Genomic DNA, 19660 nt, shown 5'->3' with positions numbered 1-19660 from the left:
AATTGAGGAAAGACTGCAGTAGAGTCACAGCGGGGGTGTGATTGGTGCCAACGCCCCTTTTGGCATCCCCATGGCCTTCCTGATGGGCACCTTTGGACTCACAAAACGGCTTTTCAGGCCTCAACTTCCCTGAGTGCAAGGATCTGTCCATCACCCACCACGGTGCAGAGGGTCGGCAGTGCCCTGCACTGAGCAGAGCCCTTGGGGCCCCAGGGCTGAGGAAACCTCACTGATCAGGAAAAGAGGGTGTCTGGGACATGACTGGGGATTATAAGGGGGATAACAGGTGATTTTTCTACTGTACCCTCGTGCCTTGCTTGAAAGGATCACCCCACAGAGGAGAGTGCAAGGGTGCAATGAGATGAGAGAGCAGCAAAGAGGAATTATGTCAGTGCAAGAAAACAGGAGGTCTGCAGTCTGTTAGTCCACAGAGCATTGGGGGAAGGAAATCACCATCAGGATTTAGTTCTTTAAGAAAATCTTACAGAAAAATCTTTGACGTGGCAGAAATGATCAGGAATTTCTAGGGAAAAATGAAATTATTTGCTGCTCAAAAACATGGCTGTGGAGGAGGAAACAAGGAGCAGGAATCTATGGTGAGGTTTTAATGGGCACTGATGGTAGCAGTGGGGGTGCCTCTGCCCATGAAAGCTGATTTTTCTTGTAAAATAATCATGGAGTGGAAAGCAGGGAGCTAAAAGCATTTCTAAGTGACCCCCTGCAACTTGGCTAGTCCAGATGTGTTGGTCTTCTGCGAGACAGACCCAAACTGGCCGAATGGATGAGGGGATAGCAGCCAAAATCCGGTGCACAGAAGGCTGCATAATTGGAAGGAGGGAACAGGATGGCTCATACACACTGAAGGGTCCCAATTAACTGCAACCACTCCAGGAAAAGATCTAGGAGTCAATGAAACATCTGGCTGATTGCAACGGAGCTCAGAAGAGCCACAAGATGGGAGGTTGTGTTATGAAAGGGGTAGAGAGTAACAGTGAATGTGTAATATCATGGCACTATAGAAATCAATAGCACGTCCTCAGCTGGGGAACTGCAGTGAAAGGCAGGGAGAGGCACCCATCTGAGGACGGAAAAGATTAGAGATGCCTTGCCAAGAGACGATGGAGGGGTGCCAAGCAACGCTGAGCGCCGAGAAGGTCAGACAGGTGCTCCTCTTCACTGGTCCTTAAAACACGGGGACAAAGGGACATTCAAGGCGGTTAAAAGGCAACCTTTTTCAATGATAAAAGGAAATGCTTCTTTGCACTGCACGTAATTAACTCGTAGAACTCATGCTACGAGACACCATGGCAAGGGCCCAACAGGATTAGATAGGGCTATGAATGAGAACATCTGTAGTTACATTAGCTGGGATTAATATATATACGGATATAAGCACTCCAAGCCAGCTACTAACTGCCTGCAGTTAGGAGGAGATTTCCCCTGGGGCCAAGCTCTCGCAGAACTGGCTGTCTTGGAGTTTTATATCTCTGTCTGGAGCTTCCAAGACAAGCCACTATTATATGTACAAACCTGCTGAGGCAGAGCATCACCCGCCCGAGCACGGGCAAGGACACATTTCTGTGCCTCAGCTGAGGTTTGGGATGAAAAAATACCTGCAAGCAAATCTTAGGGCCTTTCATGGAAGGATGCAAAACACCCTGGGAAAGTGGTTGAACTTGCTGGGGTGTCTCTGCCCCGCTGAAGGCTGACAAATAGCATGACAAAAGTGCAAATATTTTTCCTCCTCTGAATTTTGGTCGGAGGTATTCCCAGCTGCTAATCTTCCCACACACACGAGTGTTGAAAGGTAAACAGAGGGATAAATCTCCAGGCTTAGCTCTCCTCAAGTGTGACCTTTATTGAGAAGGTACCTGAAAAGACCTGCATTTTTTGAGAATTAACATCTTCCTGCTTTCAGGGAAGCTGTGTCTTTGGGATGCTTTCAGAATGACGAAAAACCTTTTTGACTGAGAAAAAAGGCTTTGATTTTACAAGGTGTGCAGATTTCCTCTTGTCACACTGGGTCTGCCGTGATCACACACCTCGCAGGGCTTCCAGATCCAACTGCCCAAAGCGTGACCTCCGTACTGAGCAGTGACCCAACAGTGCATCAGACTGGAGAGAAACACTTTAATTTACAATAGTCACTGATGAAGTTCCCTGTACTGAGAAATCACATTCAATTTTAAGTATGAATTCATGTCTCATATAGCCCAGATGCCTTAGGTGCACATTTATGTTTGCCCACGCTTTAAAATGTTTTTTCCAGAATCACGGCCAAAAATTGCTTCCCTTTAGTTGCTTTTCTTCTCTCCTCTGAAAACTTCAATGGGAGTGAAAAATGTGGCTACAGAAAATTTCTGTTGGAAAAAAAAAATGCCCCAAACCCAGATTTCTTTCAAACCCCTTCTCTTTGATTGCAGCAGTATTTTAAACACCAAAATGTCAAAACAGCTCAAATTTGCCTGTTGCCTCAATACACAACCTGGTGCAGTAACCTTATGTTTTAGTATTTAAAGGTGTGGTTCCAATATTATTACTTATATGAGCTTTTTGTTGTTGTTGTTGTAGAGTTATTTTTTTCCTGCTCCACTGTCTTTAGTAACTTGCATACTGACATCCTGGTTCCTCTGGACGTATCTGCCCAGGGAATGCAAGGTGTGAGAACTCCTTGGGTGGGTCCAGCTCTCCCATGGTATCCATAATCCATCCCAGAAATGACCCCTTGAAGCTGTCACAAAGTCATGACCTGGGCAGGCTATTTCAGATTTGCTTTGGCTCCCGTCTTTGGGGAATCGATTCAAAACAAGCAGCTCTCCTTCCTCTGGAGACCTCTCCCAGTTATTTGTCCATGGATGAAGAAAGTCTGGTCTGATCTCTGTGCACCTGAGCACTGCTGGCTCTGAGGGCAGCACCCTGTGGGGATGGGGGAGACCACAGCCACTGCCAGAGCATCTCCACCACGGGCAGCACGTCCTGCAAATCCCACAGATTTATGTCATGGGGAAGAGAAACTGTGGTATTTATTGTGCACCCACCCAGTCTGGCCCCAGCCAGTTTGCTTAACCAGAAGCAGAGGTTGAAATGTCTCTGTGTTAACCCTGAATACTAATAATGACTTTAAATATTAACTATTAACTGCTTTGCAAGGAGATCGTCGGCTTGTCTGCGATATTGTGAACTGGATTTAGCTCTCCAAAGGATCATGTTCATGCACAATGTCCCTCAGCACATTCTCTTGGAGATTTAAAGGTTTCTTGCCAGCAGAACATGAATTCCTCCTTTTATCGGGTGAAGCCAAATAATCTCTTGGTGTTCCACAGCGTCCCTCCTCCTGCGCCGCTTCTCAGGGCTCTCCCATTTCTTCCTCCTGAACTGGCACCCGGGGAAGCCAAGGGCTCTGGCGCCCTGCAGTTTGGGCCAAATTTCACAGATTAGACCTTGTCTTTGTCTTCTCCATAACAAGGAACAGACGGGCCCACAAAGCCTCCACTGAGCAGGAGTCGCCGCTAATCCGGAGGGGGCTTTGAACCACGGCAATAAATCCACTTTTTGGGCAGGCACACTATGGGCAGGCATTAGAGATACAGACAATAAGACAATTATGGCAGCACTCTCCAAAATGCTCGAAAATTCCCTCGTTAAAAAAGTTGCTAGAAATTCCCCCGTCGTCTGGGAGCTCCGGCTTTTGGGTGATTCTCAGCCAGGGATGCTGAGACACCCCAGGATGAAGCATCGGGGCTTGCTTCTCCCTGCTTTGCTGGCAGGGCTTGGGTTTTGTCATGGAGGATGTTATCCCTTTTGTTCTTCCATCAAAAGATGTCAAGTCTGGTCTAAGACCTGCAGAGCAAGCTCTGGCCAGGCAAAGAGCAGCTTAGTGGGGCACATGACTCTAAAGCAAAATACAGCTCATCCTGCTTTCATGGGAGACATTGCAGGGGAAAGTGTGTTAGAAAATACTAATTTTGAGGGAGGAAAAAAAAAGGCAAACCTTTTCTCCTCCTGATGTGTTTTTAGCCTGGCTCCTGAGGAAATGAAGTTCCTACAAGTGTATTCTCCCACTAACAGTATTTCAGTCAAATCTGGCAGCAGAGCAAAAGTTTCAGAGATAATGAGGTTGCCACAAGCCTCAGGGAAAAAAAGGCAATGGAGAAGATGAGAGAGAAACTCTAGGAAAAGCTCTGCAGAGGGGGATCCCTTCAGTGTGCACAGCCCTTATGGGACACTAAAGTATCCACGGTGGGGAGAGCCCCCAAAACCTCAAGTGCAGGGGAAAATTGCAATGAAAGCTCTCAGGGCACAAATCCCAGTCACTAATTCGTGATGCTCCGAGAAGCCTATGTTTAAGTGGAAAACAAATCCTTTTCTACCAGAAAAAAAAGCCTTTTTCTTTTTACAATGCTGAAAACCAGAGTGTGTGGATGAGCAGCTTTGGTTTAATTCTCAGGATCTGAGAGGACTTTCCACTCTGGAGAACTGGTCTGAAGCAGGAAATTATCTCAACAGTTTGAAAACATTTATGGGGAAGGCAAATTATTCCTTGTCTTCCTTCTGTCTTGGAGATACGCAGCGGTCGAGCTATGTAAATGAATTTAGCAACTTTTGTTCATAGTCTGAGACTTATCATGGAGAACTGGAGTTTAGTCTGGTTTTATTTCTTAATTAGGGTGCAAATTCCCCTCTATTGTGTCGCATGCCACCACTTCTGAAAAACCACAGTCCAAACCTGCCCTCCAGGATTGCTTCTGGATGTATCTCTGCTGGAAAACCAAACCCAAGCCACAGTTTTGAAGGCGGTTGGCCCCCAGTTTAGCCAATAAAACTCCTTTTGGGCACCAGCATTGCCAGGATGTGATTTCTCAGGAATGCAGAGCTAGCTCTTGTCAGGGAATCAACTATCTACATTTTCCAATTAAGCTGGATCATCCAAGTGCCTAACACGGATTTGGGACTCAGCTGTCAGCTCTATCTCCCCTCTGAAGGTGCTGGGGGCTGGTTTCCAGGCTGCAGTGGAGACTCAAGGTCCTTCTGAGGGTCTCCGGCGGAGCATCCTCCATCCTCCATCCTCCTCATCACACCTTTTGGTTCCCTGGAGTCAGTAGAGTGTCTTTCCCTGAACCCTGCAAGCCCCACACAGTGCTGGCAGGTTCTGCCATGGCTTTTACCCTTTCCTCTTTCCCTTTTTCAGCTCATCCCTTCCCTGGGCTGTTCCCCCCATACCAAAAGCGCCGCAGGTGGAGGTGGATCTCTAACCCAGCTCACCTGGGGGTGTCCCTCTCCTGGGGGTGGTGTTTGGGGTCCTGGTTGGACAGAGCATTCCCAGACACACAGAACATGCTGGGGCCCTAAGTGCATCTCCCATGGGAGCAGGAGCTCCTGGCTGGGCTGGGAATGCCAAGTGGAGACAGCAGGGCCTCACTCTGGGGTCTGTGCAGCAGGTCAGGCCCCTGCCCAGTGAACTGGTGTCTTGGTTATGTCCACATGTCTTCCCAGTCCATCTGAAGATGTCAAAAGTCCCTTCCTCACCTGCCCTTCCCTAAACCAGGTTTGTTTCAAATTAACCTTTAAATGCAAGGGAGTTGTACCAACTCAGCAAAGTCCAAAAGATACCTGGGAGAGAGGGGAGCTCTGCTGAAAAGGGCTCTGGAAGTACCAGTGTGGCTCTTTGGAGGAGAACCAGAGCCCAGATAAGCAGCAGTCCCCTCCTTCAAGGTGCACAGTGCCTGCCCAGAGCAGTCCCAGGAGTCCTGGATGGCAGGGGAGTCATATCCCCCAGCAAAAGTGCCTGGTGGGAGCAATATGTGGAATTTTTTACTTCCCTGGAGCCATAAGACAGCTACAGCTTAGGGAAACTTTTGGAATGGAGGTGATTTTGCTCTGACCTTGTCATCAGGCAAACAGACAAACCCCTTTCTCTTCTTTTTCCTTTTTTTTTCTTTTTATTTTTTTTATTTTCTTTCTTTTGTTTATTTTTTTGCTTAATGACCTTCAAAACCAATTTCCAGAGATTGTAGCAGAGCAGAGATTCCCAGCACATGCATTTTATCTGGGATGTGGGTGGCAGAGCCTCCTCGCTCATGGCAGTACCCCTTGGTGCTCTGACAGCCCCTGGGGTTGGGAGGGAGGTCTGAGGTCCTCTGTGCTCTCTCCAAGCATCTAGGTTTCAATCCTGGACTGCCTAAAATATCCCCCACTGAAAGCAAATATCTGTTTAAACTTTGTTGTGTTGTGGGAGGTGGCCCTGATCGGAAGCCAGAGAGAGGAAAAAATCAGTAATGAATTTCTGGGAAGACCAGAAAGCAGGAGTTTACCTTCATCCCAGCTAATTTGCACTAAAATGGAGAACCATACATGATTAAAATTATGGATTTTAAAAAGCTGGAATGGCCAGGTAGGTGCCTTGTATTGAACTTCATTATTCATTTGAAAAAGAAAAAAAAAATCACTCCTTTTCCACATTTTCACACTACAAATGCAAAACAGTTTAGGAGTTTCTGTAATACTCATGTCCCTTCTTTGCTCTGGGACCCTCCCAGCCCAAGCTGGTGAATGGTGCAGCTCTGCCCTGGGTCCTGGGGGTGCCATAGAGGAGGTGGCACTTGGTGGCAGTGGCACTGGAGCTCCTGAGCTGCCTCAGGACACCCCCCATAGCAACCCATGAGCACGGACAGCTCAGAGCTGCACTTCCACAAACCTTCCCCAACTGATTTGTGTGTGCCTGGGGGTTGCTGATGACAAGTTTTAGATGTAGAAACCATAAATCAACTCTCGGCACTTGGAGTAATATCGATATAAAGACTTGTGGGGCCTTGGGGAAGGGGGTGACTAAGGCACAGCCACTGAGAAATGCAGAATGGAAATGCAGCTAGAAAACTGTTCCTGTGGCAGTGGAAGGGCATGTCCTGTGGAGAAATGAAAGTCTGTGCTTGATAGATCGATGCCTTGGAATCTGGACTTTCTCCAGTGATGTGATTTCTCAGAGATGACCAAGCCCTGACACATGAACTCGACCCAAGCCCTACCAGCACTATGAGTTGGCTCATCTCTCATCTGAACAGTAGCTCCAGCTGGTCCCCAAAGAGGAAGAAAAAGAGAAAAGGAAGGGAAGGAAGTTTGATAATTAAGGACAACTCACTGGTGTGAATTCCTAGAAAGTATTGCCTTTGACTTCGCCTTGAAACAACAACTGAGCTGGACTGGAGATGGGCATCAAAATGAGGTTGCTCTGCTGGAGAGAGGAGCATCTCTCTTGGGTTGCACTTCACCCTTGCCTAAGGTGGACACCAAGGGCACATCTCCTGCGTGGATGGGCTCCCTGCAGTGATGGGAGGGTGCCTGGGGAGCAGGTACTCACTGCAGACAAGGAGTCCTGTCAGGAGCCACCACTGGTGGCCCTGCTGTCCCTGGAGCCCTGGTGTAGGGGATCCAGCCAGGCCATCCCTACATGTGGCATGTGTTAGCTGTGAGATGGCCTACTCTCCACCTGTGTGTGGACTGGGGACCATGATGGCAGGGGACATCCCTGAGGATGGAGGGGTGCTGACCACAACTGAGACCATGGACAGACTGATCTCTGTCCTGCACTGGGACATGGCCCGTGGGACACCAGTGGGACACCAGCACAATGATGGCAGGGAGCCCGTGCTCAGACTCTGCTGTCTAAGGTGGGGTTTATCCCCACTGCCCTCTGCACCCCAAATTCCCAGTGGGGATCTGGGCAGCAAGGAGAGGTTCCATCTCCCCTGGCTTCAGCCTCGTGGGAATGAGCTCTCAGCTCTAAGCTGGTCACGCAGCTCCCTCTATAGTCAGTGGAGAGAGGTGGGGACTCGTCCCACTGTCCCTGTCACCAGAGGCTCTGCTCCCCTCTCCAGGCAGCACTGGGAGCCAAAGGGGTTCGACTGTGTTAGTCCCCCCCACTCAGGGCCTGGGTGGGAAGGAAACCTGTGTCTGCACCCATGAAATCAAGGATCAGAGGCTGAGCCCATGGGGATGGCACTCACCTTCCCTCTGCTTCGACCCAAACTGCCTCCAAAATGAAAATGTCAAAGGCTTGACCCTTTGTGGTTACAAGGCAGGATGGGCAGGTAGGCTGGGACTGCCTTTTGGGTTTTGAACAAGCCATTAAGTACTTCAGTGCAGATGGAAAACACGCCAGGCTCTGCACAGGCGTGGAGCTGTGGCAGCACCAGGGAATCAGACAATCCCATTTTTTACCAAAACATGGAGTCCTAATGAATGTGACCTCTCCAGGTGCCAAATCCTGCCCCTCCACAAGGGGTTTACACTGGCAGCCTCAGCACAAGTGCATTCATAACGTGTATCATTTGTCATCTTTTCATCAAAAAGTGTGTAAAGCCTCTCCCTCAAGTGCAGAGCTGTTTTACAGCCGGGCTATAAAATCCTGCAGACTCTCTGCTCCAATAGAATTACATTAGTGCCAATAATCTGGCAAATATCAGGAGGGAATTTAATCAAAAGAAATAACACCAGGGCCCTGATTTACGGCGGCCCACGACAGAGCGGGGCGGACGAAGGTTTGCAGGACCCAGATGTGGAATTTCACTTGCAACATCATTTGGAGCAGAGGGAAAGCAGAAGGAACTGAAAGCACGGCTTTGGTGTGTTGGGAACTCTTCGTGCTTTCTCAAAAACTAGTGAGAAAGGAACAATTCACCCTTGTCTGTCTTAAAAGACAAACGTGCAAAATTTCTTATATCTGGAGCTTTGTTGCTTCTCTGGACAGCCCCCACACCTAAAGGGTCAATGCAACACCAGGGGTTTGATGTGTCCAGGGCAAAGGGCATCCTGCTCCCTTGCCCTCTGGGATGAGCCCATCCATCCCCCCGGTGGAGGAGCAGCAGGACCGCGGGACTCCTCCATCCAAAGAGTCCCCAGCTGTGGCCATGCAGAGATCAGCTCTGGGGTCTGACCTCAAAACACCGGGGGAACCCGAGCCCTGGCTTGAGTAACTGCTGTCCCTGGGTTTGCCTGACCACCCACCCACAGCAGCCACACTCCTCCAGCCCCAGCCCCAGCTCCAGCCTGGCAGGCTCTGGCGCTCACCCAGCGTTGCCACTTCATGCAATATCCCCGTTCCATCTGTCATCAATTCCTTTGCATGTGGTTTGCAGACTCCGTGCCGTGCCCTGCCTTGTGTGGCTCTGTGACAGGGCATCTCTGGGCACTGACAAATTCTTTGCTTTTATCATTTTTGCAAGAAAACCACTGGAAGCAAACGCAGAGGAGAATTACATGGCTCAGCTGCATTGCTGTTAACCATCAGGGAAAAGTCATCCTTAAAGCCCAGCTTCTCATGCCTTCATCTGTGCTGCTGAGACAACTTCAGATCATGAAAAAAATCTATAATTTAACAGTTATTATAGATTTGGCTATTAGAAAGCCAAACAGCCCTGTGATGGGTAGGAGGATGTTGCCCAGCTCTGCTTTCTGCTCACCTTTTGCTGCCTAAGCCTCACACTGTGCCCTATGAACACGTGCAAAATTTGTGGATTTCTCTTTTTCTCCAAGTTAAAATTAAGTAGATCTTGTGCAAACATTTCTGCAACATTGTATTTTTGCATAAATAGCCAACCAAGCATTGAAAAGAATCCCTCTCTAATTTTCTAACGTTAGATGTGTTACGAGCTGAGGTGCATAACCTCTTGTATAGGATGGAGTGGGAGATGAGGAATGTGAGTGAGAGGAAAGGCATTTTAGCTGGATGTGTGTGTTAGGCTGAATAAAGGAGTTGAATTAACACAAAAATCTCCTTGGCAGCTCTTTCTGGGGTGTTTGCTGTGAGCTCACACACTTGCCAAGGTAGGTGAGTGTGTCACATGCTCTTGGCAGCTCCCAGGGCACCAGGGCTCTATTGTATGCATTTATTTAAATTTGTTACATGTGGAACACAATCAGAGCAATGTGATGGCTGAAAGACTCAAGTCTTACAGAGAAAACAGTCTGCTGGGTGAGAGCAGACAGCAGGTAGTGGTGAGGGAGATGGCAGATGCTTCAGAATGGCTAATTCCTCGATTTGAAACACATTTGGTCAAGATGAGGCTCTGGGAGAGGGTTGCCCATTGTCAGCTGGTTTGGTGAGATGATAAATGAATATTGTTATCAATGGTGAGATGGCTGAAGCTGTTAGATAATAGGGTTGTTTTTTAAACATGCCTGTTTTCAACGATTCCTTCAGAAAAAGCCCTGAATTGGGAAGGAAAAATAGAGGGAATATGAACTTCTACTGTGTGATAAACAGAGCTCAGGAAAACGAGTTTTCAAAGGAATGCCTGTGCTGTAGGAAACTTCATTTTGCTGCTTTCATACAGGACAGTGGATTACACCAACAATAACCCAACAAGTACCGTGAAATCCTGCTCATAGGCTGCAAGCTGGGAGCTGCTGAGCACAGTTATCACATGCCTTTGTATCTGTTACAAACCAGGGGGGGCTGGAGAAGTATTTAAATTTGGCCACCTCCAATTTCAAGTGCAGGAGCAGTTTGAGAAGGCAGAGGTTGAGAGAAGGACAATTGCAAAGAGCATTTAATAGAGTGAATGACCCAGCAACTGGGAAATTCAGCCTAAAATGCTTGTGGAGGGCCTCATGGAGGCCAGTGCCTGAATTCCCAGTGCTCTCCTGGGGAAATTGAGGCAGCTCTGAGGTTTCCCACCTGCAGGTACCACCCAGCTGTGTTTTTGGGTAGGACCACTGTACTGTCAGCCACGGAGAGGTCAGCAGAGGGAAGGGCCAGGGAACAGCAAGGAGGGATGGGCAGGACAAGGGGACCCGGCTGCCTGGCCAGGGAGGAGAGTTGGGAAAAGCAGGAATGAGGACAGTCCTGGGAAGCGCCAGGATCAGTCAAGAGAGAGTTAAGCATGGACATCACTGCCAACACAGGACAGAGACTGCATTTTCCCAGAATGAAAAAGCAGGAGATGGAATCCATCCTACCCTCCAGCCAAGCATCCCCTCCCTGCTCCATGCTCCCTGCGCTGATCCCAGAGGACTGGAATCCCTATGGATGCACAGTGAGCCCATGGCTGACAAAGAGCCCTCCTCTCCTCCAAATCACACCACATCCATCCCCAGAAGTCCCCATGCTGGGGAGGCAGAAACCACAGCCCTGGGAAGGAGTTTACTGTCCTTGGGGAGGGTAAGAATTCTTCCCAGCGGGGAAGCCCAAAACCCTTTCTGGGGAGAAGGAAGGTAGACAGGAATCAGGCTCTGGACAGCAGCAGTGCTGATGATGGAGGGTGATGGATGCCCACATGCATCCCACAAGGAGTGCCCACACCTTCACCATTTCCATTTGACTGGCCCAACTGAACATTCCTTCACTGCTATTTCACTGTTATTTCATCAGTGACCTGGCTGTGAAGGCAGAAATACTGCCTTTATTCCGAGACTGATCCTCTCAGGATGGGGAGACAAAGCATTTCCACTCATAACATGAAGCTCCCTGCCAGAGCTGGGGTCCCTCTGGGATGCTGGGTGTTGGGGCTGGCATGGAAGTGGCTCAGCCCCTCAACACCCCTCTCTTCTGGCTCCTTGCATCCTGAAATGGCAGCTCCTCTGCTGCCCAGGCCCATGGATGGGGTTCCCAGCAGCCCACACATCAGCTGGAGCTGGTTAGGAGCCTCAGTGCAGGGTGGGTCAAAAATATCTTGTTGGAATAGTTTTTACAAGGTGAAAAGGGAGGAATAGGAGTGTCTGAAGAAGTGGTTTTGGCAAAAAGTGTCTGTTTTCAGTGGGGGAAAAAAAATAAAGAAGCAACATTTTCATTAAAAATTAAAATGCTGAAGACTCAAAACTTTCCAGCCAAAAATACCCAGCTAAGGCCAAAAAGCTTTTCATTTCTTATTGAAATGAGTCTTTAGAGAGAAAAGAGCTGAAGATTTCTGTGGGAAACACCAGCATTCTCTAGTCTGGCTTTTGAATGTTTGCTTGATTCCTTTCTCTGCACCTCAGGTTCAGGATTTACGTCTCCCCCAGCTGAGAGTGAAAAAGGTTCATTTGCAGGATTTGCTCTTATTGCTGCTCCCACCCCAGCTGAAGCCCAGCTCGCCTCCACATCCATATGAGGAAACCTCAAAAAACTCTGAGCTCAAAATAAACTTGTTTCCCTTTTTACTGTTCCCTCCTCGTCCCGAGGAGTGACATGTTCTGTGTGTGGGTTAAGTGCTGCCTGTGCCCCAGCAGTGCTAGGGTGAGGGTGGAGTGGGGGAGCTGGAGAAGGGTATTCAGAGGAGGCTGATTTACAGATGCTACATCTGACCCCATACCTGGGATTCTGTGCACTTTACATGTGTGATGACCAGGTTAGCAGATGAAGCACGTGATAACTGATAAACACTGAAATAATTTAAAGTCATCCTCAGCAGTGAGAACTTCTTGTATTTCGGTGGCCTCGTCCTCACCAGGAGAAGACCAGGGAGAGGTGATACCAGGGAACGTGGGGGAAAGAAAAGCAATTTCAAACAGCACAAAAAGTCATTTCAAATTGGTTTCGGAGAGGGAGGAGTAGGAGGAGTTAGGCTCCTGTGGGAGCAGGAGCTGCAGGAAGGGGCTGGAGGGGAAGGAGCTGCAGGGTCCCGGCCATCCCACGCCCGACCCCGGTACCTTTGCAGGCCTTGCGGTGGGAGATGGGCTTGCTGAGGTCTCGGTAGAAGCCCTCCTTGCAGTAGTGGCAGTGCCTCCCCGCCGTGTTGTGCCTGCAGTTGAGGCAGACGCCGCCGCTCTTGCGCCCCGACAGCTTGTACAGCTCCATGTTGAAGCGGCAGCGCCGGGCGTGCAGGTTGCAGTTGCAGGCTGAGAGAGGCAAAGAGTGGAGATCGTCACCATTTGTGCCCAGCCATGGAGGTGCCAAACCCAGGGGAGCCTGTATGAGCAGGGCTGGGCACCCAGTGTGCCCTGTCAGAGCGGGGTGTCACAGAATGGGATGCTTTGGTGCAGCTGCTAGCCCATGCCCCCTCCTGACCAAGGCTATGTGGTAAGTCCAGCTTTCTGGAGGGGAAGCTGATGTCACTAAGACCTCATTTCACTATCCTGACTTGCAGCAAATGTGCCTTTGCCTCTCCCTGCTCTTAATGTGGATTAGAATCTGGGTGCAGGCAGGGCTGTGAGGACAGGGAGCCCATCCATGGTCAGGGAACGGCCCCCCACACTTCTCCTTCAGCTTTGTCCCAAGCACTTTGTCCCGTGCAAGCACTGCTCTCTCCTTTCTCATCCACTCTCACTTTGTACTGTGCTACTGCTCAGCACAAAGGCCCCCAAACTGCTGCGAAATCTCCCACTTCCCAGTACCTCAGGAACCCCCTCTGCCCACCCCTGCAGGAAGGGCATTTCCATCATCACCTGCCAGACCTTCCTGGTATTCCCACTCTCACCAGTTCTGACACACGTGTGTGTTTGAGCTCCAAATACCACTTCAAAACCTTCCTAGCTGGTTTCTTCCTCATCTTTCCATACCACAGGCTCTGTTACTCATCTACAGCCTTGGATATGCTGATAAACCTCACCTCTGCCTCGGCATCCCCCATCCCGCCTGGGGCAGGGCCGGCCTGACACCCCGTTAGCCAAATACCAAGAAGTCCCCCAGTGCTTTGATTGCATGTGCTGTGACTGAGATGTCCAATTCCTCCACCATATGCAGCCTAATGTCAACACAGGCACTATTTTAACAGGGGGCCTTCGCAAAGGACAACTTAAGGACTTCAAAAGCCCGACCCCTCGCCTGCCTCTCCCCAGAGCTGTCACGGGGACATCAAGAGGCAGTTGCTGGGGCTCTGTGCTTTGCTGAGAATTTTATAGCTTGTTTTCTTTTCCCCTTGCTTTTATTTGCTCTTCACCCCTGAACAATGCAGCTGTGCCATGCCAGCCCACAGCTGGGCCTCTCGGCTCGGCACGAAGGTGTCACGGCTCTGGGCTTGTCACCTTCCTTTAGAGCAGAGACATCTTAATCCCTCATTCCTTCCTGTTTACCTTATGGTGCTTGCCCAACACAAAGACATGCTATATTTGCTTAATTATCAAATTTCAACCCAGAAAATTACAGTGCAGTTCCGCATTATTCATCAGGAACAACCCCCAGCTGACACGAGACGTGAAAGGAAAGGGAAGAGCGAAATCCTCCATCCACATCCGACCAGCGGGATGGAGCCTGCTCTCTCTCCATGCCTTGCAATCGGAATTCCTGCAGCTGGCGTGGTGAGGCCAAGCCTCAGGTCCCCACCAAACGCTGGCAGAGCAGGAGCAGCAGCCACCGCCGTGCCAATGGTGACAGGAGCGGCCCGGGAGCAGTTTGCCGGCCGGGAGGGAGCGAGATCCCTGACGCTGAGCGGGGCCACGGCTTTGAACCGCGGTTTGCCTCTCCTTTAGATCAGCCCAGCAGCCTGTGGGTGCATTTGTCAACTCCTGAAACAGGAGATGGCCATCAAGGAGACCGGAGACACCGCTCCTGCATCCCGAGGGAATGGCTGCTGTTTAGATCTGGCCGGTCCCACAGACACATGTGCTGATGCTGCGCTTTAACAGCCTGTTTGCAGCTAAAAGGAGCACAGGAGCACGCACCAGGCACTTTCAGTGCCCTCTTTGGAGGCTTTTCCCCTCCCATCTAAACCTCAGGAAGAGCAGCATGCTGTGCCTCGCTGGAGCAGCTGCTCAGCTCTGGTTCCTCCTCCTCTCACACGTGCTGAGCAGCCCCAGCCACCACGATGGCTCCACCACACGCAGTAAAAATAGGGGGTTAGAGGTGATTCTTGCCCTGCAGAACACACGAGCTGAGCTTCTGGAAAGGAGGTGAAGTTTTTAGAGTCCCATTCCTTGTTTTTCAGAAGGTAAAATTCTTGTTTTACAGAAGTGAATGAAGATATTGAGATTAAACCCTTTTTCTGGGCGTGCAGAAGGTGCAGGGCCAAGGGCTGGTTCCTTCACTCAAGGCAGAGCCTCTCCCCAGGCATGAACCAAGGCTGTAACATGAAGGATGATCTCTTGGCTGTACCTAAATCCCAAGGCAACACCTTTATCAGTGGCACAGCCTCAGGACTCAGCTCAAGCAGAAGAAAAAAGAGATTTAAATCCCTCAGTCTGAGGGTTGGTCATCCCTGCTGTAGCCTGTGACCACATGGGCATGTCTCCATCATTCAAAGCCTTGAGGCTCATGAGCAGCTCTGCCTTTGGTGCTTCAAACCACAGGACTTAGTCCCTGTTGATTAACAAGAGGAGACATTTCTCCAGGGGGTGGCATGCCCTCACAAAAGACTTAGTTCTTCCTTGAATCTGTCAGAAATGCATGTTTTCCCCAGAGAGTGAAAGCTCACCTCCTCCTAAAACTTGTATTTTAGGAGAGCTGGACTTGGCACTCGAGTATTTTGCAAGATTGCATTGGCAAATCCCTTTTTAAAATTCAAAGCTGAGCCCACACGAAGAGTGACTGAAAATCTTCGCATTTCTTTGGGTTGCTTGATAAGCAGAAATGTTTTTGCAAAGCCAGGAAAACAGGACTCTTGGGATTTTCTCAAGTTCTTTGCTAATATTTCTGCTGGTCCCACCAGAGCAGAGCTGCACAGGAATGTGGAGGAATAAGTGGATTGTGCAGAGCAGCTCAGAGCTCTTCTCCTGGGATCATTGATCTTCCAGGGACGGGAATATCCAGTGTCTGAAGAAGGGAAGAAGCTGAACCTCACAAGACACTGCAAGGAGCTCCCCAAAACAGCCACCCCTGTCCTCACCCAGTGTCAACAACCTAAATATTGTGGATGCCTTGGGGTATAAACCCTCCAAGAAGGAAGTAAATGTGCTGGGAGAAGGTGTGGGCTGGTCCAGCCCATCTCCATGAGCAGCATGAACTCCCTGTGAGCTTCCCACAAGCACAACAAGCAACCAGGGAGCAACAGCCACCCCTCCATTGTGACTTCTAAGGTTTTTTTGGCTCCATCAGCTCAGCCTTTGTTCTGTCTCCTCCTTCCACCTGCACTCCCAAGGCACAGAGGACACCCCTGGACACTGATTGCCTCCTAGCCCCATGCACACAGCTGCAGTGCCATCATCCACCCCCTCCTGATCCACCTGTTTCTGCCGACAGAAGTGGCCAAACTGACACAGGGAGAGTGGTTTTAATTGAAATTACTGCCTCCTGTGTTCACCCTGAGTGCCTGGGTCCTGAGTGGCCAGTGCTGTGCACCCCTGGCCACCAGCCAGGGCTGGATGGAAGCTCTGTCTGCAGCCTGATGTGTTTGCAGATGCTCAGTGGGAGAGGTTTGGTCTGATTGAAGGAAGATAGCCATCCTGACAATAGCAGAGGGACAGAGGAATTAGGGCAGTGCAGTAAATGACCCATCCAGGCAGCAGAAAGTCCTTGCTGGGACATGTCAGGATGGGAACCATCACCCGGAGGTGCTGAGTGCTGTGGACCCAGCAGCAGGTTGTGATGCTCTTGGATCCCATCTCCCAACCTGTGCACAGTCCCTGGGTGCTCCCCATGCTCCCCATGGCGGGCAGGGCGTGTGGCTCACCCGGCCACACTTCCCTGGACAGAGGCACGTGGGAAAGGCGGATCCCGCCCTCCCTCTCCCTCACCCGAGGTTAATCCCCCGCTGCGCTAAAGAGTTTTGCCTCGCTCCTAACACGACTTGGCCTGGCTTTAATTTTCAGCCACTGCTTCTTGGTTGGAATTTCCCTGCCACACTAAGTGGCTCTTTAGCAACCCAGCTTTTCTTTCTATGAATGCCTTTGCCAGCTGTAGTAAAAATCACCTCCCGGTATTGGCATCACCTACACGCCCCACGCTTTGCTTTTCACCTGGGGGAGAAGACACCCCTGCATGGGCTGCAGACCCAGCTATGAGCAAAACATGGGCTAGGTGCTGAGACCTCTCTGATGAAAGGGTTTGGCTGCAGTTGCTCAGCTAAGCTCAGTGCTGCTGTCTCCTGCTCTCCTCTTTCTCCCCTCTTGCCAAGGACCTCACAAGCCTTTTGTTCGCTTGCTTTATTGCACACAGATGTACAGAGCTTCATCAGACTGTCTCTACCTGAGCTGCCAGGCTCCAATATGAATAACTAGGTTTCATTTAAACACAGATGTTCAGAAACTTGGAGAAGGCTGGAGAGGAAAAGGGGAAAGCTGTGGTTTGGACCCGGCTGAAGAAAGTACCGCAGAATCTTCTCCGCATTGAAAACAGCGACTCGGTCAAATTAATCACTCAAAGAAGGTCAAGGTGGGCAGGATTTTCCATTTGGGAGGACGAAAGGAGATACATGAATGGAAGCACAGGCTGGAGCTGTGTGGTGGGAGCTGTGGTTGTGGTCTTTGTGCTGCTGCTGTGTCCCCCAGGCCCCATGTCCCAGTGCCCTGCGTCTCCCAGGACGCATTCCTCTCCATGGTTTTCATTCAGCAATGACAATGCTGCCCTTTCAAAAGACCCCACCCTCCCAAAGCTTATATTTTGGCAATTTTCAAAATGCAAATTGCTTTTTAAACAAACGAAAGCCCCAAAACATTTTGTTTTAATTTTTGCAAACAATAATTCGGGGGAAGGGGGGAAGAGAAAGGGGGGGGGTAGAAGAACCCAGAGGCTGAAAGTAATCTCTAAATTTGACTTGAATTTATGAACAGTCTCAGTCTCTTTAAAATCGTCCTTTTCCCAAATAAGTTTCTTTTTTCTAGAAAATTGCTAGTTCAGCCTGAGCCATTATTTCTCTTCTGCAGAGCAATCCTTGCATGCACTGTCCTGGCTGCTGAGAGGGCACCCTGTCCTTACCCATCTGGGGGGGGGGCTTTGCTCCCAGGGCATCCCTGGAGATATCTTCCGGGATCTTATTTTTGAGGACCACACTGGTCAAGGAAAGAGCCACCTTTAAATCAAAGAGAGGAGACAATAGAGGTAAGGCAGCCAGAGACCTGTCTGCTTGCTGGACTGGAGGTAAAGAGAAATCCCCTCTGGAGACAGCAGGAGGGCATCCCTGGTCCCCCACAGTGTCTCTTCAAGCTTGCTGGCAACTGGTTTGAGGTTTTGGAGCAGCTGGGCATGAACCTGGAGCTGCTGGATGAGCTCCCACACCACTACATGGCACTGGAGCCCACCAGTCCAGCACAGGCTGCTGTGCATTAGGTTGCCAGGGCTGTTCCTGCTGAGTGATCCCAGGTGGTGTGCCCTGCAGGGATCTCTCCTGAGGGCTATGGATATGGGGGAGAGGGTTTCTGTCTGTGCCTGCTGCAGCAGAATGGCCAAACGTGGGTGAACACCAGCCGTGGTGGTGACAAAGTCCTGCAGAGTGGAACCACCACGTGTGGCCCCAGGAGTTTGGAGCCATCAGTACTGAGTGCCCAGACCCAGCTCTGCTTGCCCTCCCGTGTGGCCCAGTGCCACCCACCACAGGCCCAGCTAGACACTGAACAGAAATGTTTGCTCAGGAAAATTCATTTGCGTGAGCTGCTGAGTCTGAGTAAGGAGCAGGCTCAGAAGTTGGCTTGGTTTGCTCAAGCAAGGGGAAATCCATCGGGGGGTTGTGGCTGCGAGGGGGAGACACAAGGTCTGTGCCTGGCCCCAGGTTTTCCTGACAGTCAGAGCAAAGGGATGGAGGGAAGTGTGTGGACACACCACAAAATATGTGGCTATGGCTGGCATCGCCCACGGCCCTGAGCCACAAACCTGGCCTGCAGCAAAACCAAGTGTGCACTGTGGTGGGGGAAGGAAAGCCTCATCCTTGCTGGGATGGGACCCCTTCCCTGCTGGGCCTGAAGGCTTTTTGAGCAGCCCCTCACAGCCTGAGATAATCCCCATGAGGCCTCTCCCCTCTCTTCACCCGTGAGAAACACCCTGAGAGCAAGGAATGGCCAAACTGCACAGGTGGGTGAAGCAAGAAAGAAGGGTCCTGAGGAGAAACACACTGAGAGCGTCTTCCCCTTGGCACAAAAATGGGTTGGGGAACAGAAGACTTTTCCATGCCTGAAAAACCTGAGGAATAGCCATTCTGTAGAAAAGTTCTAGACGAGATGTCATCAGAGTGACTCAGAACCTCCCTGGGGATGATGCACACCCCAAGTGCCCTTCACTTCCCACTTTGCTCAGTTCCCAAACCTCTACATCCCTGAGGGACCGGGAGGCCCTGGAGATGACCCCCCCGTCAACATTGGTTCTGCAAAGTAGAACAACTGTCTGCAACACTGAAGCCCAAGTTGGTAACAGCAACATTTACACCCACCTGGGATTTCCAACGATAAAACACTCATTCTCTTTTATGTAAGAAAAAAAAAATAGCCAGACTCTGTTTGGGCTGAAATGTTTGAGATCAGGCATCTGACTCAGGCTGAATATTTCTAGAAAAGTCCCTGCTAAAATGATTCAGCTGGTAATGAGAAACAAGACTAGTGAAAAATACTGTGCTGTGCCAATGCTAACAAATTTGGGGATTTATTTCCTTAAAGAAAATCTATTGCCCTTATATTAGAAGCCAGAAAAACATTGCTCTCTGGTAGGGATGTGTCTTTTGCTGTCTCTAAGAAGAGCTCCTTGAGCTTGGCCGAGTTTGTAAAGGCACCGAAAAATGGGGGACATGTTTGATTAAAGCTGATGGAGTTTTGTAGCTGAATTCCCTGAAAATCTAATTTTCACTGGCCAAACCAAGCCTGTAGAGAAAGGGCAGCGGATGCTTGTCCTGCT

General features: G+C 50.0%; 1 protein-coding gene across 1 annotated transcript in view; it reads right to left on the bottom strand.

Moving 5' to 3' along the window:
• The window catches only part of NTN1 (netrin 1), a 97876-nt gene that overhangs the window by 31694 nt on the left and 46522 nt on the right, over positions 1 to 19660 (bottom strand). Inside the window, exon 2 of the mRNA XM_027664082.1 lies at positions 12622 to 12810. Coding sequence (XP_027519883.1) covers positions 12622 to 12810 — 189 coding nt within the window. The remainder of the gene's footprint in view (positions 1 to 12621; positions 12811 to 19660) is intronic.

The sequence above is a fragment of the Corapipo altera genome, unplaced genomic scaffold (assembly GCF_003945725.1).
Source record: "Corapipo altera isolate COAL_440 unplaced genomic scaffold, ASM394572v1 122, whole genome shotgun sequence".
NCBI classification, from domain to species: domain Eukaryota; kingdom Metazoa; phylum Chordata; class Aves; order Passeriformes; family Pipridae; genus Corapipo; species Corapipo altera.
Note: the sequence above shows the minus strand (reverse complement) of the source record. Positions and strands in the feature narration are given on the sequence as shown.